This window comes from Microtus pennsylvanicus, chromosome 20 (genome assembly GCF_037038515.1).
Source record: "Microtus pennsylvanicus isolate mMicPen1 chromosome 20, mMicPen1.hap1, whole genome shotgun sequence".
Taxonomy (NCBI): Eukaryota; Metazoa; Chordata; class Mammalia; order Rodentia; family Cricetidae; genus Microtus; species Microtus pennsylvanicus.
In genome coordinates, this window is record NC_134598.1 from 18,091,504 (window position 1) to 18,118,155 (window position 26,652).

General features: G+C 37.1%; 1 protein-coding gene across 4 annotated transcripts in view; it reads left to right on the plus strand.

Moving 5' to 3' along the window:
- Positions 1-26,652, plus strand: part of Nav3 (neuron navigator 3) — a 477,963-nt gene that overhangs the window by 173,798 nt on the left and 277,513 nt on the right. For 3 of the 4 annotated variants that reach the window (XM_075954787.1, XM_075954788.1, XM_075954792.1), the window contains exon 1: positions 3,794-4,103. The exons of the other annotated variant lie outside the window; for it this stretch is intronic. In XM_075954787.1, coding sequence (XP_075810902.1) covers positions 3,861-4,103 — 243 coding nt within the window. In that variant the 5' untranslated portion in view covers positions 3,794-3,860. Of the gene's footprint in view, positions 1-3,793; positions 4,104-26,652 lie in introns of those variants that run through there. 4 annotated transcript variants of the gene reach the window in all.

The window sequence follows — 26,652 nt, forward strand, 5'->3', positions numbered from 1 at the left end:
TTTCTTTCCCTCACCCTGCTTAACCCTTGCTACCCCAATATTTGCTATGTTTTCCTACCACCCACCCATATTTTGTGTCCCTTCTCCTGTAAGCCAATGACTCTTTTCCAGGTAGCTGGTTTCCGTAGGTTTCAAATAAAACTCACAAAATGAATTACTTATAGCTCAGTAGGATCCACATCTGAGAGAGAACTTGTGTCTGTCTCCCTGGCCATGTTTCACCTCATAGTTACTTTTTCCTACTTCTAGTTATTTATCTACCAATTTCATCCCTTTGCAACTGAATATAATTCCATTGTGTATGTGTGTCAATTTTACTACCAACTCATCAGGTGAAAGATCTGTAGGCTGATTTCATTTTCTAGACATTGTGAATAGAGTGGGCAAATGATGCATGCTATTACAAAGCCATGTGGAAACATAGTACTTTGTATTCTAATCAAAAGAATAATTTAAAAAGTAAACTTTAAAGGGAGCAAGCCGTTATGGCTAGATATTACTACTCTTAGAAGCAAGTGATCCCAAGACAAAAATCCCAATGCCACTTGTAGGGCACTTCCCTATACATTGTTGGGTAGAGAGACCCCCAGAGATCCCAGAACAATATAGGCGCTTGCTATTAGTCTTGGTTGCCTATCAGAACTAGATCCTATTGCACATAAGATGTAACAAATCTAGGTTGCAAGATAGAGAAGACTGAGGCTGAATCTAAGCTGGAATCGTCCTCCATCCTGGATAGCCTTCTTAGTTCCTGAACATACTGTGTAGTATCCTGGGAGAAAAGGTGAAAGGCCTCAGATGTCAACTCTACCATCACAATACCGACTTCTCGGGCAATGTATATCTATCTGTACAATAGTGGTATAGCTGTTATTGGGATAACCAACTGCTCTCTGAATCACAGGAGGAGATTAATCCCTGGTATTTTAACCTTTGTTATAATATAACAAAGGCTGGTGAGATCACAGGACCTAACAATAAACTCTCTGTAGTGTTTTTCGGCTAAATTGAAATAGTATAAAACTGCCTTCTAAATGTGTGTGTTTATACCCATAGATAAATGCTACACTCTGACTGAATAAAAAAAAAGTTTCTCTTTGCAATAAATAGTGGTGACTCAAGAAACTTATGACTTCCAAAATACTAAGAAGAAGAGACAGGTTATGCTTCATCTCTAAGCAAGACATTGTTATCACTGTTCACAGGCCTCTATTTAAAAGAGGGCAGAAAGACTATAAGAGACAGAGAATAGAAAGAAGGGTTGCAAATGCTGTCTTCTAGGCATAACACAGACATTGCAGTTCTGAATGCCTATAGCGAGTCTGAGCAGTACAGATGACTCAGCGTTTACATATGTTTTGAGAAGATGCTGAGGACGTCATATCTCTCACTGTTAAGCTATTGGCTACTGGTAGATTCTGGAAGAGGAGGAGTCATTGCTTTCAGTACCAGTTAATAAGCACCACCAATAGCCTTGATCAAACTCAGTAGAAACAAACAAGCAAACAAGCAGCCAACCAAACAAATAAACAACCCAGAACAATGTGATTGTAGTAAGTTGTCAGGAAATGGATAGGGTGTGAGTTTGTGAGAGGGAAAAGGAACTGGAGAATGTGACCAAACAGAACTATTATAGACATGTATGAAACTGTCAATACATTTAATTCATAAAAAGAGATACACAAAGGAATTCTTTAATAGAAACACGAGAGATACAAAATAAAGTGTCTTATTGGTAAGAACCACTACTGACATATCAGTATCTTCACACACACACATGCTTTTTTTTTATTAACCATTGGGAAGTTTTCTGTGTACACATGTACTTCAAGACATTGATGCCTGCATATTGCATATTTTATTAACACAAATCCTTATGTGCGTTTAACCAACACGGAATCTGATATTTTACAGATTGGATCAGTATTACTCAATGAGTAGAGATTTGGAAACTGTTTAGGAGCATAAAACTTCAAGTGGGGTAACACTTGAAAAGCTATTGTCTAACTGACTTTTCAGAGAGCTTTTAAACTTTATTTTCTGATTCCTGACTTTGGTTTCATCACCCAAATGAGAATCAAAATTTCCTTTTTGTTATCAGTGTAATTTGGGGTTCCTGCTTTTGATTTTTTTTAAATTGATTTATTGATCTCTACATTTTTCTCTGCTTGCCTCCCTGCCTCTTTCTTCCCCCCTTCAACCCTTCCCCAAAGTCCCCATGCTCCCAATTTACTCAGGAGATCTTGCCTTTTTCTACTTCCCATGTAGATTAGCTCTATGTAAGTCTCTCTTAGTGTCCTCATTGTTGTCTAAGTTCTCTGGGATTGTGCTTTCTAGGCTGATTTTCTTTGCTTTATGTTGATTCTTTGTCTAACCAATGAAAGCAGAGTCAGAGGAAGATCAAAGACAGTCTTATTAGAGTCTGAAGGTGAATCAGTTGGGTAGGCAAGTTGAAAATTCCAACAGCCACGAGAGAGAGGAGATGGAGGAAAAGTCATGACTTTTAAGATATGGGTTAGAAATAGAGCAAGGAATTCCAAGAGTGTTGGAAAGGTCATGCTGGAAATTAAAGAACTGGGGAGGACCTAGGTTCAGAAGGCACCTGATTTCAAGCTCATCTAATGCTATTAGATACAGAAATAGGATGGCTTATTAAAGAAAGAATGTGAAGATGAGAGTGGTCTAGTGAGCTGAGAAAGGAACCCAGTTAGTGGACATATATGGAATACCAACCTTGCCAGTTTTGACTTGCTTTTGCCCCACAGCTCCCGGTTGGAAAGGATACCCACTTTTCTGCAAACTGGCTTCTTTAATGTTAATCTTGATCTTTGGGTTTCTAGTCTCTATTCTGCCCCATTTGTACAAAGTGCAGACAATAAGTTTGTGGATTTCATGTGATTCCAGAAGTTACTTCCGCTCATTGCCGATGTGCTTAGCCCTGTAACTGTCATGTGGGCATGGATGTCCTGGGAATGACAACATCATCCTCACATTCAGAAATCACAGTGCACCCAGTGCCTGGCTTCCTGTGTTTACTGCAGTTTGTAACCTAAGCAGGCAGGGTCTGCTGAAGGCTTCAGCTGCCTTAGTTGGCTGTCCTGTTACTCCAGTTTAGCCTGATTTCATGGGATGAAGCAGAATGAACACCGTGGCTCCTGGCTGTCAAGAGTGAAAAATAGCTGGAAATTAGACAAACAGCTTCATTGCTGAAATTGTTTCCGGGCTAAAAGTTCTTCCAACAGCTGTTTGTTTTGGCCGTTGACCTGCTCTTTTTTTTTTTTTTTTTTTTTGTGGTTATTTCTGAAGTCAGGAAGAACTCCTAGCTATTGTGGTCTTTTGGCTTTGGCTTCTTTGACAATTAGACTGAAACTAGACCGAAGGGATTTTCCTTTGTCGTCCTGTCCTCCACCTCCCCCACCCCCTCCTCTGAAAAAGATCAGACTCTGCTCTTGTAGTGGGAAGACAGCAAAGCTAGAAACAAGAAACGCTATAATCCTACAAAAGGGGCTTTGCAGCATTTATTTTGCAGATGCTACTTACTGAACTAGAGAGAGAGAGAGAGAGAGAGAGAGAGAGAGAGAGATTGATTATGAATGTGAGAATCTGAACTCAATGAAAAATTTTGTCTCTTCCTGAAAGTTAGTTTGAAAGTTATTATCTGTTTTTTGTTCTGCTCTCTCTCTCTCTCTCTCTCTCTCTCTCTCTCTCTCTCTCTCTCTCTCTCTCTCTCTCTCTTAAATCCAGATGACTGCTAGCTTTGTTTAAAGTATTTTTTTTTCTGGAAATACTAAAACTGGAGTCTACCAGACTGAGGTTAGGAGCATTTTCTTTGGCAACAAGAAGATACTTGTATAGAAGCCATGCCTGTCCTTGGGGTTGCCTCCAAACTGAGACAGCCAGCTATTGGGTCAAAGCCTGTTCACACTGCTCCACCGATACCGAATCTTGGTATCGGTGTGTTCCAGCAGCGTTCTTTGAGACCTTTGGAATTTGCTACACCGGAGTGCTCGATGCTTTCCTGTCAGCTCACCTTAAAATCAACCTGTGAGTTTGGAGAGAAGAGAGCCCAGCAGAGAACAGCTAAGGAGAGGGAAGACAGCAAGGTGAGTCACTGAAGGGCGCTGCAGACTTAAAGAGCTCAGAGATACATTTTGCTTCAGGTGCACCCTGAAGTTTGTGTAGTAGGGTGCAGAATTTTGAGAGACTGAGCATTTACGTGAAAACTGGATTGTAGTCCATAGCTGCAAAAGTCATCAACACAATTCTGAATATGCATATGTAATCACCAGTACACTTAATGGTGGCAGGCTTAATTACTTATGAATATACTTACTCCTCGATATTGCTCTGTCATTGACCTACAACTAGTCCCAATGGTAAGGAATGGGCGGGGGGGGGCTTTCATCTATTTTACCTGTAAAAGGAGATCATGTTGTAAAGTCCCCAGCAGATGCCATCCCTTTGCTCACGTTCACAGTTTGAGCGTTTGCTCACTAGCTGCTTAATTTATTGTAATGTGAAGAAAGTAAAGCCTTGTCCTTCCACGTTTGTCTGAACCTTTGTTTTTCTTATCGCCGGCATCACCTTTTCAGCCATTTACTGCCCTGTGTTTTGTAAGCTCTTAGTTGCTGAGCCTTCTTCTTCGATTGTTTGCTTCAGGGACAGAGTGCTACCTCAGTCCAACAGCTGGGGCTCTGGGGAGGCATCGAAAGCAGTGGTTCTCAACCTGTGGGTCAAGACCCCTTTGGGAGGTCAAATGACCCTTTCACAGGGGTCACCAAAGACCAGGGGAGATCATAGATATCTACATTGCAATTCGCAGTAGCAAAATTATAGTTATGAAGTAACAATGAAGCAATGTTACAGTGGAGGGTCAGTCACCACCACAACAGGAACTATGTTAAAGGGTCCTGGAATCAGGAAGGTTGGGGACTACTGGTCTAAACCTTCATAAGTATCACTTGGAGTGCAGCATAAAACTAGGCATCAATCTTTCGAAAGGTTTTCAAGGTCACCAACTCCTCTCTGACTTACAGGAAATAATGGTATTTTACTTGCTTATATACAAATGCAAGCTATAAAGTAATCGAGTGTGTCGGCTGTATACAAACTCCTGCCAGTGCACAGAAATGCCAGCGCTTTTCTCAAGGATGCCTAGTTGATCTGTCTTCTCCTGTTCAGGTTTTTAAATGTGGCCCAGATGTGCCTTTCTTTGTAAAGCCTTCAGGTATCACCTAATTTGTTTACTTTATTGTGATCTTTTCTTTTAGATGTCTATATTTGTCATTCCGAGTTTAATTACATACACATTATATAGTATTGCTGATCTAACAGGTGTAACTATGCGGAAAGTAGGGATTATATTCAGTCAGTACTGAGGCTCCTTCTTACTCTGCCTCAGGTTTCACATATAATAATACACTTGAAACAGTAATTTAGTGAATATATGTAAGAGTAAATGAATCAATGAATGAATAAAACTATTATTACAAGAAAGGTCATTTAAAATTATTGATTTTGCCAAGTTGTGGTGACACACTCTAATCTTAGCACTCAAGAGGCAGAGACAGGCGGATTTCTGTGAGTTCTAGAACAACCTGATCTACAGAGTGAGTTCCAGGATAGCCAGAGCTACACAGAGAAGCCCTGTCTCAGAAAACAAAACGAACAAACAGAAAGATCAGTGATCTCTTGGTGTCATTTCTTCTATATGAAAAGGAAGTTTTAAATGCAAGAACATTTTAAAGTTTTCTAGCTGTAACAAGAATTATTCCAGTAAAAATTTCAATTAAATAATTACTTGATTATACACAGATTTCTCAGTGCAATGTGAAAATTCTGAGTAACATTGGGAAAGTATAAGACATTGGTAAAATAGAGGATTTTTAACTTTATGAAAATATTTAAAAGTGAATACCACACAACTCTCACTCAATGACTATCTAATTAAATAGAAAATTATATAGATGATACTTTATTGATAATATAGAGAGAGATAGCTAGATCGCTAGATAGATGGCTGGTAGATAAATATACAGATAGATAAGTGGATAGATAGATCTATTGTCTCTGTGGAATACATGACTGTTACCTATTATGTTTGCTCAAATTCTACTGTGTTAAATGGCCATAATTTAGAACTTCGCTATGGTAATTACTATTTTAAATAGAATTTGGGTAGATCACTTTGTTCAACAAATATAAAATAAGCATCTAATATTTCAATTAAATTCCATGGTATAAAAAGTCATGAGAATTATTACATATGTAGGAATAATTTCACCATATCTCTTATCATATTTAAACCTGAATTTTCAACCAATGTAAACAATGCTTCAGCAGCATTTAAAAATCTTTCTATGTGTTAAAAAGAAACATATTTATAATATTTTAAATTAAAGAACCAAGGAAAATAGCAGAAATGATCAAGGTACATATATTAAGCATAGTTAGACTTGGTTGAATGTAACACGGTATTCAATATCATACTAGTTGAACAACAGGATAGATTGCTTCTCTGTCAGGTGATACAATCTGGAGATCAATGGTGAGGTCAGGACATTGTCAGAGAGTGGGATCCTCTCCATTTTGCCTATTACTCCCCATTAGTGGTTTCCAACTCTCCATCTTAAGTGGATTATAGAATTCCATTCTGGTTAAAGACATACCCCACTTAGATAGGTTTTATGACATCCTATTGGCCTCCTTAAAGTTCTTCAACCTTACCTAGCTGTGGGAGAAACTAAAAAATGCAGCGTTTATCCTAAGCAGCTCTGTGCCCATCTAAAAATTATGGGTTCCATTTCTAAGAGAAGCAAACCCTGGATAGTAACCACAATAAATGACTGTCATTAAAAAGCATTTTTGTGGAGTATGCAGCTACTCACTGCACCAAACAGTTTTGTAATGTGGTAAGAGAGAGAGGAGAGAGAGAGAGAGAGAGAGAGAGAGAGAGAGAGAGAGAGAGAGAGAGAGAACGAGAACATAACCTCTGACCATGTCAGAAATGCCTTCAGTTCAGCATCTCTGTTCTTGGTTTACATTAAAATTGATATTGTCAGCCAGGCAGTGGTGGTGCACACCTGTAATCTCATCACTAGGGAGGCAGATCTCTATAAATTCAAGTCCAGCCTATTCTGCAACCTGGTACACACACACACACACACACACACACACACACACACACACACACACACACACTTTTTTATTCTCTACCATGTGCAGTTGGAAAATGTTCCATAAACATGTCAATGGCTCATGTATGTTTTCTTTTGCTATATCTTTTCCGATTTCTTACTTAATTTATTTAGGAGATCTTGTCTTTTTCTACTTCCCATGTAGATTAGAAATATGTATGTCTCTCTTAGGGTCCTGATTATTGTCTATGTTCTCTGGGATTGTAATTTGTGGGCTGGTTTTCTTTGCTTTATGTTTAAAAACTACTTATGAGTCTGAATTTTCTAACCTGTCTCCTTATACACATTTGATATTTGACTCTTCCTGGGTTCTTCCATAAACAAGAAGCTTGATATAACTGTAGACCTGAAGTCTTTGCTTGAGATTTTTAAAGTTAAATCTCAGAAATAAACCTTTGATTCTCTATTATGTCCCGCTCTCTCCACAAAATAATTTCTGTGTGTTTTCTAGGTTTACCATATTCTGCAAATATTATCCACCTACAGTTCATTCCAAATGTTCAAAAAATGCTTTAAAATATACGTTATTGTGGTAAACATAAAGACAACTTGTGTCCTTCTGAGAAGATCTAAAGTAATTCTTGAGAGGATTTGACCCATGTTAATAGGAATCTACTGTGTGGTGTTCTTACTCAATGTTTTCTAAGGATGGTCATATGAGAAATTATTTCTTTTTCATGTGTTTACAAAAGATTCAGTCTAATACTTTGAATCAAAAGACAATCAAAACCGTGATTTATGATGAGACACGTCAGTTAGTTATTTTAAACATTAGTTCACACTCATACATATATTTATGTACACATATGTATATATTATGTTGAGCATTCTCACCCCATGAAATTCCCCTATCTCCATTTACCTCAGTGTGTTTCGAGGCCAGGCCTCACCCTGTAGCCCAGGCTAACCCATAACCCCCTATGTAATCCAGGATGGCAGCAAACTCAGTGACCGTCTTGCCTCAGTGTACTGAGTGCTGAAGCTACATGTGTGGATCATCATGCCCTATTCTCATATTCAAAATCAACCCAAATGTCAAGGCAGATAAGCAAATACACTGGATAGGTAGTCTTACTTATGGGAGAACTTGTTTTATCAATTTATAAGGCTATGAGAAGTCTTTTGTGAATCGTCCATGTAGAAAAGAAACAGTTGGTGTTTAGTGGGCAGGTGGGACTCCGTGAGGTACAGACGGTAAAAGTGGGCTTTAGTGAAAATGATGTGCAGAATGTCCCAGCGAGTAGAATATTATAATTGAAGGATATCGTTTATGGAATGTAGCAGGATTGGATCAGTGGAGGCTGAGCTAGTTAAGTAGATAAGGAAAAGGTTTTCTTTGTTGTTGTTTTTTTTAAATTCTTGTCGTTGTTTTTCAAGGAGGGCTTTTTCTGTGTAGCACTAGCTGTCCTGGAACACATCCTGTAGTCCAGGCTACCCTCGAACTCACAGATCTCCCTGTCTCTGCCTCCCAAGTACTGGTATTAAAGGAAGGTTTCATTACTGTCTGGCTGAGGAGTAGGATCTTAAAATAGAATTAGACATAATGACCATGATGGTGATATTTAGATAAACCATGGTTAAAAGCATTTGATTTTAATTAACATTATGTGCTGCAATATTGTAGGTACTGACCTAGGTGCTTTGTAGGATATCATATTTAGTTCTCAAACCAGCTGGATAACAGATGTATTTTGTTCTAATTTTACACACGAAGAGACTGAGATTTAGAAAGGTAAAAATACTGACCCCCTTTTTTGAGACTAAATTGTAGTGGAATTCAGGTTCAAAGTAGGAGTATGTGGTTGTAGAACATGTTAATTCTTAACTAATTAAATAAAAATACCAAAATGAAGACTCTTGACAATGGCAGATGGGCTTACAAGGTTATTGGTAGCCTTGATTTCTACGTTGATACATTTTAGGTTGCAAATCACCATTTCTAGAAATTGTAAATAAGACATTGGCTATATTCAGGTATGTCCAATTATTAGGAGAAGACAATTTAGCTGACGCATGGCCTCTACGGGATTGTATGAGAAACAGAAATGAATAGAAGTAGCCCCAAGATAGAAATACAGCTGCAGATGTCAATTGAGTAGAGCCAGGATCTGGCTTCCAGCTGTTTGCTGTTGGAGAGGTTGCCTGCTTGCATAGTTCTGTCAGAGCTCCTGCTGGCTCCTTCACAGGGCAGCTTTTCTAGAGCTGGCCTGCCCTGCAGCTGCTGGTCAGCTCACAGTCCCCTAGGTAAGTGGGCCTGGCTTGCCTGTCCCTGCTGTACTTGTACAGTCTGTTATTGGCGTTTAAAGAAACATGATCATTCATTCCGTTTCATAGTGATAACTTCTGTCAGTAAGCTGTTTGGGATGCTTTGTTTTTTGTTTTTGTTTTTTGTCTTTGTGGTAGCACTTGAATAAAAATAATGAAATGATGCTTACCTTTGAACATATTTTTTTTCTCTTGGCTGGAGTAATTTTTCACTACAATAGATTTATTGTCTGGTGTAAATGTTGGCAATCAGAAACGGCTGTTTCTTTTTTGTGTTATGCAAAGTCATTAAATATTTTTATCTCAGTATTTAAACAGCAAAATCATGTTAAAAAGTCATAACTTTTACAGGTGATGTATCTTACTGAATTCTCTATAGACTTGGTCTGGTTTTTTTTTACTTCATTTGTATATTCGTGACAATGTGCTAATATGTTAAGTGAACATTTTCAATATTATTCCCATCTTTCTTTTATTGAAAAACTACTAAATATATTATTTATACAAACATGAAACCAATAGATGTGTTACTGATTTTTTAACAGAGTTTTTATTGGCTCGCATGTTAAATATAAGTTGTAACAATGTTACAATGTAATGTCATGATGCAACGTTACAATGCTACAATGTAACATGTCACAAGGCAATGTTACTATTTCACGATGTAACGATGTTACAATGTTGTGACGGAACAATGGTACATTGTATTGTAACAATGTTGCGATTCAATGTTACAATTCGATTTGTAACCCATAATCAATTTGAAACTTTCTTTATGAAGTATAATTAAGTAATTTATGAAGTATAATTAAGAGGAGTTTGTATTAGGCCCTCTAGGACATAAACTAACCGTATGCTCAGTCCAAAAAAACATAGGTAATTCAGTCTTTACTCTTCAAAAACTTCAGTGAAATAAGAAGAATAATTCCTGATGGAAATGCTTGGATTCCTCCACACTGCCACATGTGTAGTGTCTGAGATTCTAGGTCCGTGTTGTTGCCATAACTACCCCATTTATGAGATGGTGGAAATTGACCAGGACCGCTGATATGCTAGGCTTGCTCTCTATACACTTAGTGTTTTTCAAGGGTAACATTTTTTACAATGTTCTCCCTTTCTCTTTCCTGATTTTGTTCCCTTTTTTAAGATCTTGTTTTCCCTAGCGTGTTTTCAATTTCTTTCACTCCTGTTAGTTCTTTGGACTAGGAATTATATAAACTTTTTTAATACCAGTAACAATGGAACCTGATAGTTTTTGTGCCAAAGGTAGGTCATTTTGTAGGCAGAGGCTGTTCTTTCATTTCCCAGCCACCCAGACCAGAAATAATCACACAAAAACTATATTAGTTAATACACTGCTTGGTAAATAACTCAGGCATATTTCTGGCCAGCTCTTAAATCTTAAATTAACGTATTTCTACTCATCTATGTATTGCCACAAGGCTGTGGCCTGCTGGTAAGTGTTTCTGGCTTCTTTCTTCTTCATACCTGGTATCTCTCTGACTCCACCAATTCTCTCTATCTTTTCCAACCTGGCTATATTCTGCCATGCTATAGGCCAAAGCAGATTCTTTATTGATCAATGGTAATAAAACATATTCATAGAATACAGAGGGGAATCCCACATCAAATTATTATAAAAGCTGTGGAATATGTAGTAGCATTTCTTCCTCCCCCACTTACAAATCAGTTATGTCAGCTATGACAACAAAAATTATCTCTAGATGCTAAGAAAAGTAAGAGTGGAAGACAAAGACAGCCAGCATCTGAAATCTGCTACCAATAGTCTTTCTAGAACAACCCAGACTTTATTAGCAAATGATGTGGGCAAATGAATTAATACTTAAATCTAGCTGTCTTTAAAATGAGAATAATGATATAAATTAACTCATAAGCTTGTTGTGGGTTAAATAATTGAGTGTATATAACTATAGATCAAATGAAAATTCATATTTATTCAACATTTATTAATATGCATATAATATAAAGGTAATCATTTCATATAAAACTATAACAAAGTACTAGGGCAAAGGTTATTAGTTAAATATTTGTTTATGGTAAAAGTTATGTTTGAACCATGTCTTTTGGAATGAATTTTTGTTTCTGGCCAAGAAAACATGGGATAAAGATCTTTTCAAAGTGTTTCAGAGATAATATTGTTTACCAAGGTGTGAAATAGAATGCTACTGTATCAAAGAAGAGAATATTACCAAAGTCTAACAAATAGAATGTGGGCAAGACAGAGATGATTATCACACTGGAAAGATGGGAAATGAAGTCTCAGTGATGATGTTGGATATACCCTCTACAGAATGAGCAGACGTGGCCAGGTATCAAGGTGACATGTGTATCAAGTTTCTAGAAGCATACTGATGAAGTGTAGCATGCAAGGGTCAGATTAGGAAGAGGTTGAAGCTCCAGAATATAGAAGCATACAAGATAGATTTTTCTTTATTTCAGAACCAAGCCCAAACACAATCAAGAATATCACTTTAGGAAAAGAAGACATAGGTGTTTGAATTCATTCACCCGTTATCAATTATCCACATTCTAAGTCTTGTAACAGTCACTAAATACATTTTCTTTATGTAAAGAATACAGATATGTTTGACACATTTTGAACTTTTTAATTTGGAACATATAAAATGATGATATTTCACAATGTTCTGAGCATCTACTGTATGTTAGATGATATATATTTCTAATTTATTATTATCAATAATTACAGACAGATCAGAGATGCAGGAGAGGGTTGGATTACAGTCGAGTTCTGCCTGACTCTTACATCCTTAATATTCTTTCCCCTTCACTAACGTCTGGAGACCATTTTCCAGAGAAAAGAGGAGAAAGTTATGCATTCATGCCAGGAGTGCTGAATTAATCTTTGACGAGTTTCACTCTGTTCTCTTCTTCTTCTCAGTTCCCACTGTTGCTCCAGATTTTGGGAAAGAAAGAATTGTCTTTCATTGGAATACTGATTACTGGGGCCTGGTTGGGGAATTCGATATCCTGGGAGAGTTTTATAATTGCTTACATGGCAGGACTTTCCCTTTCCAAATTAGGGAATCATTTGTTAAAAAGCATTGTAGCGCTCCATAAAAATCAATTTAAAAAAAGTATTATAGTTTTAATTAGAAAAAAAGTCACAAGATGAGAAGGATCATGGCAGAAATGTATCAATTTCCTACTAAGATAATGCAATGCCATTTTCATAAAAGGAAAAGAAGGGACAAAGAATAAAACAAAGAAAGCATTTTTTGTCATATTGATTCTGAAAGTCAGAAAACTGAGTTTGGACAAGTCCATAGTTGTTTATAATGAAATAAGTTGCAATAAATTTAGATACAGTCACCCTGATAATTAAGGTGATACTAAGTTCTATAATGTATAATCCCTTGATATCCCACACTTAACATGGTAGAAATATGTATTTCATCCCTTTCATGGCCAGGCATAGCCAAGGAATGACAAACTTATATAAGATATACCTGGATTGGCACATACATTTTAGAGTAAAGTTTTATTTGAACACAGACATGCTTTGTATGCATTGTCTGTGGTTCCTATTCAGACTGAGTATCAAAGATGAATCTTCATAATAGAGAACTATGGGATGCATGAACTTAAATATTTCTTCAATGACCTTTGAAGAAAAAGTTAAAAAGTATTGTAGGGGAGACACAGGGAGGGGAACAGAGAAAAATGTAGAGCTCAATAAAAATCAATAAAAATGTATTATGGTTTTAATTAGAAAAAAAGTCACTGGATGAGAGCGATCATGGCACAAATGTATCCTTTCCCTACCAAAATAATATAATGCCATTCTCATAAAAGAAAAGCAAAGAACAAAGAATAAAACAAGAAGAGCGTAGCTTGGTGAAGTATTAACAGGCATATTGTTATTTTAGGAATTGGTCTAAATCTCTAACTACATCAGATTTTTAAGATTAGATTTTTTTTTTGATATCAAAATCCTTCTAAAGTACTCAATAGTGTCTTAAAAGTTGTCACTCAGTTGTACTGATTTGCAAGAATATCTATCTAAAAGCAGAACACCACATCAGAGGAAAACCGTAATTCCCAAAATACAGAAGAAAAGGATTTTGAAATGTATCCAACTTTTAAAATATAGCAAGTTCATAAAACTGACATAGATTTAAAAATTCTCATATACGAGGCTCACTGTGGTTCCCTGGCTTCTCTGGCTGTTTCCATGTGATTTAACTGACAGTTTTATATTTCTTGTGTTTTAACATGTCGATCCATACTGGTATCCTGAAGTTACTCTTGGACCTGACACTCATTCCAACTTCCTCTAGGACGCAGGCTTTAGAATTGGTCTCTTGCTGTTACTGGACATTCTCCATCAGCAATATGACCCAGAAGGCCAAGGAAGTGTAATATCTAGATTTTAGAAGTGAAATTTAAAGAGTCCGGGTAGAGAGAGTTGGCCCAGCAGGAAGGTAGCATTTATTGGCTTCTCGATATTGGTCAGTGGGTGGCTGCACAGGTATGTAATGGAATGTCTGCCCTTGACTTGGACGCATTCTGCAACATCTGTCAACACGTTATATGCCATTTCCAAGGAGCCATTGAGTGGGAATTGGGGAACAGATCATTGAAAAAATTCATCCCTCATACTGAAAGAAGAAAATCATACTATAATCCTTAGATTCTATGAAAAGGATTTATAAAGAACAGTCTTTGGAATACCTCGTTTGAGTCCTGAGATGAACGCTGAGTGGTTTAACTTGTCATTACAGTACATTGTGCAATGACAATGTATCTTCGGTTCTCCCTTCATTTAAAATATTATTGGAATGTATGTCATGAAAGCAACAGTGAGAACTGGAGAGGGAAGCAGTAGATCAGAAAAGTGAAGAGGGGGACTAAAGGACTTCCCTGTGGGTAGAGATGAGTAAGGACAAAACATAGACTGGGAACGAAATTCAGCAGAATGCTTACATTGCATGCAAAAAACCCTGGCTTCCATCCCTAACACAGCATGGTGAGGCATGCTTGTAAGCCCAGCAATGGGGAGGTAGAGGCAGGAGGATCAGAAGTTTAAGGTAAACCCTAACTACATAGCAGGTCCCCACCAGTGTGATTCCGTTTCAAAAATAAATGATAGAATGAATAAATGAATAATCATATATGTATAAAATTGTCACAATGCAGCCTATTTGTATATTAACCAAAATATTTTTGGGGGGTTTCAAAGATGTTTAAGTGCAAAGATGGATGTTATTTTATTGTACGTTTGTTCAAAAAAACTTGACCAGTTTTCAGTCTCCTAAATCATGGAGATTGTATATTCTTTCTTTTTTGTTTCTGAATTCTTATATTTTAATATCTTTCTCTGCCTTTATTGATTTTTCTATATGATTAATTCTTGCCAAAAATTTATGCCATTATTTTGGCCCATTTTAAAAAGTCGTGTCACAGTTCTTTTCTCTTTAAGCCGTCTGCTTTTTATAGCCATTTCTTGCTTCCTTTGGCTGACTTCTCGATATCCTCACTGTGGTTTGCATCTGCCTTTGAACTCTGGCTGATCACCCTCTTCAACACTATGTTCACAGAGCTATTTTTCTCAGATTTATGCTAGACCTTTTATATCCTATATAAAGCTGCCTTTTCAGTAAAAATAAATCTTCATATTTGCCACACTCCGATGTCTGCATCATGGACTCTTAGGTGTCTTTTTTTGCCTTTGTTAGCTGTTCATTGAGTTTTTCGGTGTACCCACACATGTTTGTTCCATGTGTATACACACACACGACATGTTCACATATATGCTGCTTTAGTGTAAATGTGTGCATATATGATAAAATAATTTCAAATGCACTGTATTAAGTGTAATTATAACAGTTGGGGATCTCTTGAGACTGTATATTCAGTATATTCTTTTTGGGAAAGCCAACACCTATATAATATAACTTAACAATATCAGAAATAATGTCATTTTTCAAAAACCTTTATTTGAAGTTTGAGATATGCTTCCTGTATTTTAAATAGGTTTCTATTCTCCATATGTAACACTTAAAAAGATATCCAGATAGTGGTGATTGCAGAGAGTTCATAATCACCAATATAGAACATGACTTACTTAAAAAAGTTAGTCGGCTTTAGCATATGTGTGTGTGTGTCCGGTAAGATTTCATACACTGTCATAGTACGGCCAGCCCCACCATAAATTATTTCTCTGGACCAGAGTGGAGGCACGGGAATAAAGACACAACTCACATGGCTTTATCAGGAGGGAGATTCTCAGTGATCCTCATGAGATTCTGAGTTCACCTCCTGAAAATTTCTCTCGTTTATTCTCCAAACAACCTTTATACCAAAACGCAAACTGAGGGAGCATTCTGTTTTCTAGGGAACCAGGTGAATGTCTCTGGTCACGTCTACATCTTTCTATGCCCATTTTGTCACATCTCCCTGGTCTGTATGCAAGCTCTGTCACGTAGGCCTGAATTAGCTTCTCTATTCAGGCATTCTCCAGATTACAAAGGAAAAAGCAAAACAACATCCTGACCCCTTCTTAGGGTAGCATATCTGGAAGGTTTCATGACCACCTCGGGTGTGGCCTATGACTTGAGAGCCTGCCTACCATACCATATAAAAATATGGGCTTATAATATACATACAAATAAATAAATGTAAATAAATAGAATAAATAAATAAAATAAAAATGCAAGAAGTACCAAGCAATGGGGAAAGATAATTCTAGAGAAAAAATTTATCTATAAAAACATATACTGAGAATTCTCATATGCATATATATCACATATATGCACACTCATACACATATTTCTCATATGTAAGCATACTTGCATATGAATACCTGTGGCCTGAAGGTGGAGTCCAGTGGTGTTGTCCTGATCCATTTGCACTGCTCTAACTTTACATCACACACAGGATATTCATAACTAAGTGGGTGTACTCTCACGGAATGTCAACCCTTAAGGCCTCAGAAACTTTGTGTCACAAGCTGTCCCTGCCTTCAAGATGGCACTCTGTGGCTGCATTCTTCTGAGGAGGTAGGAGTGATACATTCTCATGGGGTGGAAGGCCAGTCCAAAGTGGATTGGTTGTTTAGTCCTTACATCATGGTCCTAGGTTTCTACATATAGGATATATTTTCGTGACTTCATTACCTTTTAGTGCATTTATAAATTAATAATACCTTAATAGTAATTCCATTTCAATGTAGCACCTTTGTAGATACTTTCCGACTATATCAGGATTCAAGCATGACCACCAACTAATGCCTGCTCAGGAGACTCACCTTCTAGCCATGAAACAAATCTGTCCTATGTGCATTTAATTTAGATTTAATTCTGTGACAGTTTTTCCGTAATTTTTTGTTTAGATTTAGTGACTGTTTTCTTGCTTTGTGTTTCTATATGTGACTAACTTGAAGATCATTTAGTTAGTCTATTGAACATTTACTCATTGGAGAGGAGGAATACATTCATGTTTATATTCCTATATGCTACATGTACACGCTTATTCATATAATCCAAATATGAAGAGTGTCTGTTGAATATAGTGTAAAGACAGTAGTAGTATCATCAGATATTATTACCAAACTTCTGGTCAAAAATCTGAATTAGAGTCTTAGTTCCTTTCGTAATTCCTGAAATTTTTTGGACAGTTTTCAAAATAAATTGTAGACCCCAAGTTCAATACAATAGTGTTTTGGATCCCACTGAGTTTGTTTTCTCTTTTCCTTCAGCAGCTGCACAAGGAGATGAGGATTTTTCTTCTTCTTCAACAGTGTGATGCCTCTCTATAGGACAGACAGGATGTGGTCTGGGAGAACGTCCATGCTTTAACAATAGACTATTGATGGAAAGTTGGGGGCGTGCTAAGAGGAAGAGAGGATATGTCTACACCTAAAATTATCAGAGGCTTTTGCTACATGTTAATAATAGATTTTAAGGATCTGTTTTTTAATGTCACCCATGTCCTTAACCTGTTTGGATTGAATATGGAAAACTGTCTTCAAAATAAGAACTTTTCTTTTAATTCAAAGAGAGAATTACAGCTCACTTTATCAGAGAAACTAGACACTGGATAAATTCCTCACTGAAGTATAGTGTATTTCATTATTCTGTCTGTATGCTATACCACCCTGTGGATTAATATTGGCAGGACTATAATGAGAGAATTAATAGAGTGGAAAGACAAAACCCAACTGAGAGGTAACTGTTTGGATCACTAAGTAGCGAAGAGTTGATCATAAACAAATAATTAAGAACATGAGGTATCCAGATTTTCTTTGCATTTCCTCTTCTATGACATTTTTTCATGATATACCCGAGAAAAGAATTCTCCCAGAGGATGGATTCATAGACAGTGGTGTTTCCCTTTCTCTTCTGCACCCTTGATCAACTAACAATTATATTTTGATGAAATTGAATATTTTAAAGAACTGTGAGAGAAACTCGGATTTCTTATCCCCGTGTGCACTCTGCCATAAATGCAGTTTCCTTTAGTGTCCAGGGACGGTTCCCATAAATACCCTCTGTGGACCTGTCTGACACATCTAAGTTGGTGCAGTTAGCATAAAGTTTAAACAAGAGCTGGGCTGAAACTCAGTGGTTCATTTCCCTTTTCTCTCTTCTCTTCAAATGCTGCTCTTTAAAACTCTTGTTAAATGTCTTGCACCTGGATCTCCTTGGGATCACATTGCTACTCATCAAAGAACTTGGCAGTGGATGCTTCCCATTGTGGGTCAAGCTTTCGCTTAGAGGGCATTTTAGAGGCCTGTGAGAAAGGACCACATGAGCAAAGTAGCAAAGACAGCCTTCGCATGAACACAGTGAAACTTCAGAGTTCAGTCAGAAGGAAGAGCCGCCTCTGAGAGTGGAGATAAGGAGGGCTAAGCAAGACAGAAGTCTAGGTGTGCATTTTTTTTCCTTCAGGCTGTTCTAGCAGACAATAGTTGGGTTTCCTGACAATGCATTAATGGGATGACTGGTTTCTTTTTGTAAACCATGCCTCAGACAGGGAGGAAGAAGGAACCAAGTGGATAGTGTAACTTTATAAATAGAAACAGCCACGTTAAAATAACAAGAGCACTCCAAGTTAAGACAAACGCCGCTACTAGCTGTGAGGTATGGCAGCCGACTGAATAAGAGAGCCATCCTGTGGAGTTTCTGGGTTGGCCTGAAACTTCTGGGCAAGAAGCATCCATGAGAAATCTTTATTGTGCTCCACTGGAGTCCAAGTGCTTCAGTCCAAATAAATCCAAACCTCCTCTCTGTTGGGTGTAGTCTAGTTGGAGACCATGGGAAGCTTGTCTTCCACTACAAATATTGAAGAATGAGCTCATATTTTCTTTCAGTATGCTTCATGATCTGCAAAGTATATGGAGCATTTATACTGGCAAAAGTATAAAGGCCAGTGTGCTAGCCACCTTCAATTCTATAGAAGAGCCCTGAGCTGCCTCTGGCATGTGCTGTGGAGCAGTGGCTGATTATGTTCCATTGTCCTGTACTTTAGATCAGTGGTTTGCAACCTGTGGGTTGGGGGTCAAATGACCCTTTCATAGGGGTCAGGTAGGGCCATCCTAAAACACAGATATTTACATTATATTCATGACAATAGCAACATTAAAGTTATGAAGTAGCAATGAAAATAATTTTATGCTTGGGGTCACTACAACATAAGGAGTTACATTTAATGCTTGTATCATGAGGAAGGTTGACAACCTCTTCTCTAAATGGAAGAGTCTGGTAAAAGGAAAAAAAAAATCCCTATACAGGCCAAGAGAGCAGTTTTCCAAATAATTGTATGCAGTTTGATACATACATAAAAGGAAAGTTTATGCTAATTGCCCCTTGGTCAGGTTTTAGATGCTGTACATTGTAAGTGTCAGGAAAGCCTTTGGGTCATGCTCTTCAGAGACATTATTGGACAAATAGTCTCTTCCAACAGCCACGATCTTGCCAATTACTTGAGCTTCACTCAACCTGTTTAAAGGGAAATTTCTCATATAAACTCTTTCTTAATGAGAGGCTCGTATAATTCATGTTTATGTCTCACAAGTGTCCCTAACACAATTTCTTAAATGTGATTAAAAGTTGAAACATATTTGTTGAATAGAGAAAATGAAAATGATTTTTATACTATTATTCCATTGACAGGTGGGTTGTGTGTACCTGTTTCATAAAGTTTAGTACTAGATCCTACTCATATTTTCATGACTATGAACATGACCACTGCCATTTCTGTGTAACAGTGATGCAAAGTATCATAGTTTAGGTTTTAGTGTTTGTGACCAAATCATCTAGAGCAAAACTACCTCCAATCACTGGTGATCTTAGGTGTCTCAAGATCATAAAATGCAGAATATTGAAGATGAAAGGAAAAATGGAGGGGCTTCTACAAGGCATATCTTTTTTTTGAATGCCAAGCTAAAACTAAAGCTTAGCGAATTTAAGTGAGTCATCTGAAATTGTCATTTGAAAACAACTTTAAAGTGGTATTTATTGTCCATGGAGGCATAGGTTGTATATATGGGCATTTATGCTATGGCATGTGTGCTGTGGAGTGTATGCGTGCCATGGAATGCATGTGTGTCATAGAGTGCATGCATGTGGTAGAATGCATGTGTGCTGTGGAGTGCATGCATGTGGTAGAATGCATGTGTGCTGTGGAGTGCATGCATGTGGTAGAGTGCGTGTGGAGGTCAGAGATCCACATGCTTTGTTCACTTCTATCCTCGTTCCTATATATGCCTTCTGGGGATTGGTCTGAGGTAGTTAAACTTGCATGGCAAGCTCCTTCCTAATACTTATTTGTTCCCAAACTGTATCATTTTAAAAAGGAGATATATACGTTTCCATGTCTGCGTTTTAAACGTGTATATAAAAGTCTAGATTATATCATGTCTTATTCAGAACTGTTACTTAGACTTGACTATCTACCCTGATGAGAAAATGAATGACTTCCACATTCCACTCAAGCCTCAGAGTCTTCAAGAAGCTAGTTAAAACCTTGTGCTTAAGAATCAGTAAGGTTAAAGCTGGGCAGTGGTGACACGCACTTTTAATTCCAGTACTTGGGAGGCAGAGGCAGGCAAATCCTTGGGAGCTTGAGGTCAACCTGGTCTACAAAAGCTAGTTCCAGGTCAGCTAGGACTGTACGGCAGAGAAACCCTGTCTCGAAGAACCAAATAAACAAACAAAAAATAGCAACAACAACAACAAAACGAATCAGTAGGGTTATGAGATATGTTCAAGATATGACACATGCAAGAGTGTCTTGACATTTTTCATTTCCTCGTCAGAGTGATCTGGAAAGACAATTGTATTCAGTCATGGCATCCATTGTCCTGGCTACAGTAGTTTCATGAATATTAATAGAGTCCACATTATCTATAACCATGCCTTATCTAAATTTTCCTTTAAGAACTCAGAATCCCCTTGCAGTAGAGTAAATCAACCAAGTATGCCGCAATTTATAGCTGTTACTCAAATGTCTTTAAAATACACTATTCCTTACATAAGAAAATGTATCTCCGTATTCTGTAATGTGTTTCTCCTTCATCGCAAACCTCCATTCCTGATGAAAGAAGGGTGCTGAACAGAAATAATTGATGACCTTTTGCTTCTGTCTATACCTTTGGCCTCTCTGCAGAGATAACACATCCAGCCTGATCAATTGATATGGGCACTTTTCTCTCTTGAAATGTGAGCATTTATTATGACTGGCGGCCATCGTGTGTCATTTACATTGCCATGGGCCTTGTCCTAACACCTATTTGGGAATTTGAAGGCCTTTCAGCCTTACTACATAAACATACTAAGATCCTAAGAATTTCTGGATTCACTCACATTGGAATTGTGTGTATGCATCACTCCTAATTGAGCCCATCACTTCTGAAATGCTAGGCACCTGTTCCATTAGTTACCTAGAACCCAAACCCAGAACCTCAGCTATCTAATAAAGACTTATCATGTCCCCTTTGCTGTGGAAGCTGCCTAAATGGAAGGGGTACTAAAGCCCAGCAGCTACTGAGTGCATATGGAACAGACACCTTCTCTACTCTTTTCTGAAACTTTTCTTAGTACTTCTATTACCTAACTATTAATCCTGGGCCTGGTTGCAAGACAATAAACACTGCAAGCATCTTGAGTTTCCTATACTTTCATCTCCTTCCATAAACCCTTTCTTAATATCTCTGTTTCTTTTCTGCTATTTGAAATTTTACTTATCTCAATTTATGGCTTCTCTGAAAAATCTGTCTTGCATCCTCTGCATTCGATTTTTGGGTGCAGCTCTTTGCTCCAGCGCCAAAGATTTTGCATTTGGTGGGTAACGGGGAGCTTTTGAATTCAGAAACTATCTTCTCACTCAGTAAAAACAGGCTTTCAGGACTTCTTTATCTCCACGGGCTTAATACATTTAAAACTGATCAATGAATTACATTAGCTAGGTTGGATTCTTTTTTCCATTAACTCAGTGAATAGAGGAATCATAGGTTAGCTGAGAAAAAGAGCTAAGGAGGAACCAAAATAGTGTTGGATAATTTCAGACACAAACTGCCACAAATAGAAAATAACTATATAATCATGGTATGGTAGTCTTCTCAAAGAATTCAATTTACTGGGATGTTCCATGGTGTTTTACTTTTAATATGCATGTATCCCTGCAACTTCAGCGACAGCCAGCAATAACATGGACCTCTTGTGTGCTGGCCAGCACTGCTGGAGAGATTGGAAGTGCCTCCTCGTTTGGTCTTCATGTGTAGTTGACAAATGGGACAAGTAAAGTGTGAAACTGCCAAGCAACAGTAAGAGAAACCAGAGACTGCGGGTTCTATAATTTCCGTTGATGTAACTTGAGTTATTGTTTCAATAGTAAGATTGGAAGACAAAGTCAGTGCATCTAACTTACGAGACGGCATAGCTCTGTAAAGTAAAGGTAGAAATAACATGACTGCCAGAGTCCCCATGTGGTGATGAAATAACACATCTCAAAATAGCTTCACTTCAAAGAATTGTAAAGCAAGCGTTTTTCTGTAAGCTCCCAACAGTGCTTTGTCAAATAGCTAGCCTGCTATAAGCATTTACTGTGTGTATTAATGTCTAATGCATGTCACCAATGTGGGCTGATGAGTTTTCAGTTAAGGAATACACCTGTGAAATTAGTACAAAACAGGAAACAGACATGTGCAGCGTCTGACACGAACAATTGCAGCTTGGATTGTTTTTACACACCATGTGCACAAAAACACATTCACATACACATGTTTATCCACTGTATAAATTTTCCATAGTGTAAATTCATTCTATAGCGAATGTATGAATTTAGATCATGTGTAATTTACAGCCTGATGAACAGCACTGTTGTGAACAACACTGCTGTTCTATTTTGTGACGTTAAGATTATCGCTGTGTGGTAGCTGTGCACACTGTTAATCCCAGCACTTGGGAGGCAGAGGCAAGTGGACCTCTGCAAGTTCGAGGTCACCCTGGGCTACAGAGTGAGTTCAAGGACAGTCAGAACCTTACAATGAGAAAAAAAAGAGTAAGAATCTATGAAGAAATGTCAATAGTGAAATTGCTAGATCATAAGAGATGAATATGCTTGAATTTATTAGTTCATTTTCAAATTTGTTATGACAAATTGCTTTCTTACCACGCGGAATATATCTCTAGATGCTTCCGTCTAAGCTCCCAGGTAATTTATTACCATGACATCATAGTCTTAGGTTGTGTGTAATGAGATTTTAGTAAAGTTGAGATCTACAATTATATGATGACTACTGCATTTGATCATTTTTCTGTAATTTAATCTATCATTGACTATTCTTTGACATTAGATGCCTATACTGTCTGTTTTTGCTTACTGCCTGTTCTGATGACAGTGAATCCACTTTCCCCAATAATTTATAGAAAGTAGAGTTTCTTTATTACTGTTCTGGATATAAACTTCACAAGATAGCTGGTTCATAAAATATTTTAATAAAACTTCAATAAATGTAGTATCTTTTCATGATTAGTTAGGCAGGCTATTTCTAATATTAGGGTCTAGCATCTCAGAAGATAAACATATTTTCTTATACCAATTTAGGAAACTGTCTCTAATTTTCATTTGTTACTTTTAACTCATTAATTTATTATTTCATTCCTGTATTCAACACTCTTAAGTTGTTACACACCCATCTATGTTTTATAGTCATGCAAATAGAAATAAAAGCTGACTTTAGAAACCAGAAATGTCTAAAAAATAGGATGTATTGAATCTCAGGGGTCACTTCTTGTCTAGCATGCTCAAGGTCCTATGTTAGATTTATATCACTACAAATGCACACTCCCAACACACACACACCGAGAGAGAGAGAGAGAGAGAGAGAGAGAGAGAGAGAGAGAGAGAGAGAGAATCTTGACCTTCTGAGTGCTCATTGTCTTACACAGTACTAAGGATATGAAATGCCTCACGTTATTCTGCTCTGCTCTGAAAGGGGCTTCTCTGAATTCCACACATTGTATGGATTTTAGAGCCCTCATCTGGGTTAGTCATTTTAGACACAGACAAATTAGCTACGAGCATTTCAAAGTTAAAGTTAAGAATTAATAGAGAGCAAACTAGCCAAGTGATGTTTTGCCAACAGACACAATGAACGGCTCCATTATTCTCTTCACCTGGAAGGCAGCCTGTTTCTGCGGTCGGCCTACATCAACTATAACGTCTTTTTGGCTGTGCTTCGTAATATGTGCATACTCAACCCAAACCAACATGAGTAAATGCCTGAAGTGTTACTTTTATGATTATTATCCAACAGGTATCTTCCTTTGCTTTTAGTTAATTTTTGAAAACAGAAGACTTGCTGGTCCTTAGAAATTTTGTGTTCTAACAAGTTTTCATGGTTGAAAAACTGTGTTTTACTATAGGTAAATTTTTTTTTTAAAAAAAGCAGAATGAAAGGCAACAAGTACACCATATAATCATGTGCTTGTGTTGTGTGCTGGACAGGTAAACATGCTTTGGGGCAGTTGGAAATAAATGCTCCAGCATATTCCTGCAGTCTTTCCTGTGTAATTCCATAGCGTTTTAAAATTCAGTCTCTTAGTTTCAAGGCTGTCTTCTTCTCAGGCACACTGCCTATTCTTAGTTTATTAGTTCTTTGTTAATTTTTTATCAAATGGAAGGTTATCAAATATTACACCTATTCATTTTTTACTTAGAAATAAACACTACATAGCATAATTCTGAAAAATATTGTAGCAAACAGTGATCTTAGCATTCTTTAATTGTAATTAAATATTTGTAAATATAGGCTACCCTTCTATCATACTACTGGGATTGTGTATTATTTAGGCAAAATGTAGTTGATGAGTCGCTTCTTTTTTATTATGATGTCTTTATCTGGACATTCTGAAACACATCAAAATTGTACATTAGTTTCAAGGTGGGGAAGGGATGTCTGTCTAGAGCCACCTTGAATTTGAACCAGCCTCCACAATTTCACTTTAGCAATGCAAGCCTCTTGTACTTGTGAACCTCACATAAATAAACGTAGGCACGCCTACTGGATAATCACTGTCACAATATCCCAGGCTCCAATAAAGAGCCAGCAAATGTACACCTTAGGTTTATGTGTGAGTCAGTGATGGGCTGCACACTTGCTATAAGTGAGTGAGCCCAGACAAAATGGCAGAAAGACCTTTTAGCAGGCTTGAGCCAAAATTACCTGTTCCTGTATTCTTATCCTTTGTTCTCATGTATTTATTAAAGCCTTCAAAAATAAACAACACTTTCTTACATAATGATGACAGGGTGAAAACCTAGGAGGTGATGAATAAGGACTCATGCCATCAAGCCCTGAGGACAGTTTTCTCACTCAGAATGCCCCCCAACAAGATATATCACCTTTGTTATGATATGTAACATTACACATCAGAAATATATTTCTCTTCCACTTAAGATTCTTTCTCCAAATATAACTTCAAGTTACCTTTAAAGAATCTATCTATCTATCTATCTATCTATCTATCTATCTATCTATCTATCTATCTATCTATCTCTCCATATATCTATCTTCTGTGTATTGTGGGTGTTTAACTTGCTGTATGTATGTGCACCACGTGTGTGCTAGTGTTAAAAGTAGTCAGAGTAGTCCATTAGATTCCTTAGAATTGGAGTTACAGAAGATGTTGAACCATCGTGTGGGTGCTGTGAATTAAAACCAATTCTGCTGGAAAAGCAGTTGCTGCTCTTAAGTAGTGAGCTGTCTTACCAACCCTGATAATTATTATCTTTTGAACCATTTTCTAATAGGAAAAATGTCATGGTTTTGAAATGCCATGAGGAGACATAAAATAATGAAAATAAATACCTTTAAATTATTTTATTGTTTTGTGAAAATCATAACAGTAAAATCTTAACTTGAATGAAATTATCTTTATCTCTTTCCTAAGTAGTGTATGAATGTGAAATAGTATTTGAATTGTATTCCCAGCCATTGTAGAATTAAATGGTTTCTTTATGATTTCTGGAAAAAGAAAACACTCCAATTCTTGGTGGGCTCTAACCTGGCATACTTACGTTGGACAATGAAAGAATGAGTCTGTGCTAATTGTTGAAGCTTCATTTAACCGTATCAAATTTTAGCAACTGTTTTTGATGGCTTAATTAAATCTTTGATATTTTTTAGATTACATGCATGCCTTTGAGTAATCAAAAAAAAATAAAGAACAAATTGAGGGAAGAGTAAGCTTCCATGCTTCTCATGAGGCGTCACTTCAGTTTTATGAGTTTTTTAATGTCCAATGTGTACAACTTGACGTTCTATAGATTGTATAAGAAGTAGGTAGCTTACTCTCGTGGTCAGAAGAATGCTATTCAACTTTTTAATAAATGATAATCTCTTTTAAATAACTCTAAAGTTTGGACCTTAATTCTTTGAAAAGTCATAAGACATCAGTAGACGATAAGGGAATTGTTTTGCGGTAACAAAAGCATGGGATGAGGAAGTTTCAGGCTTCTTAATTGGTCAACTTTTATTTAGTTTCCATGAAAAAGATATGACCGATTATATTTATTTTTCAATTATTTAGCAATAGTTTTAATAAAGTATTGATTTATCATATTTCTTTTTGAAATTCCTTTTGATGGATTAAAACATCTTTACATATATGCGGTATTTCTTAAATTCCTTTATAGAGAGGATAAC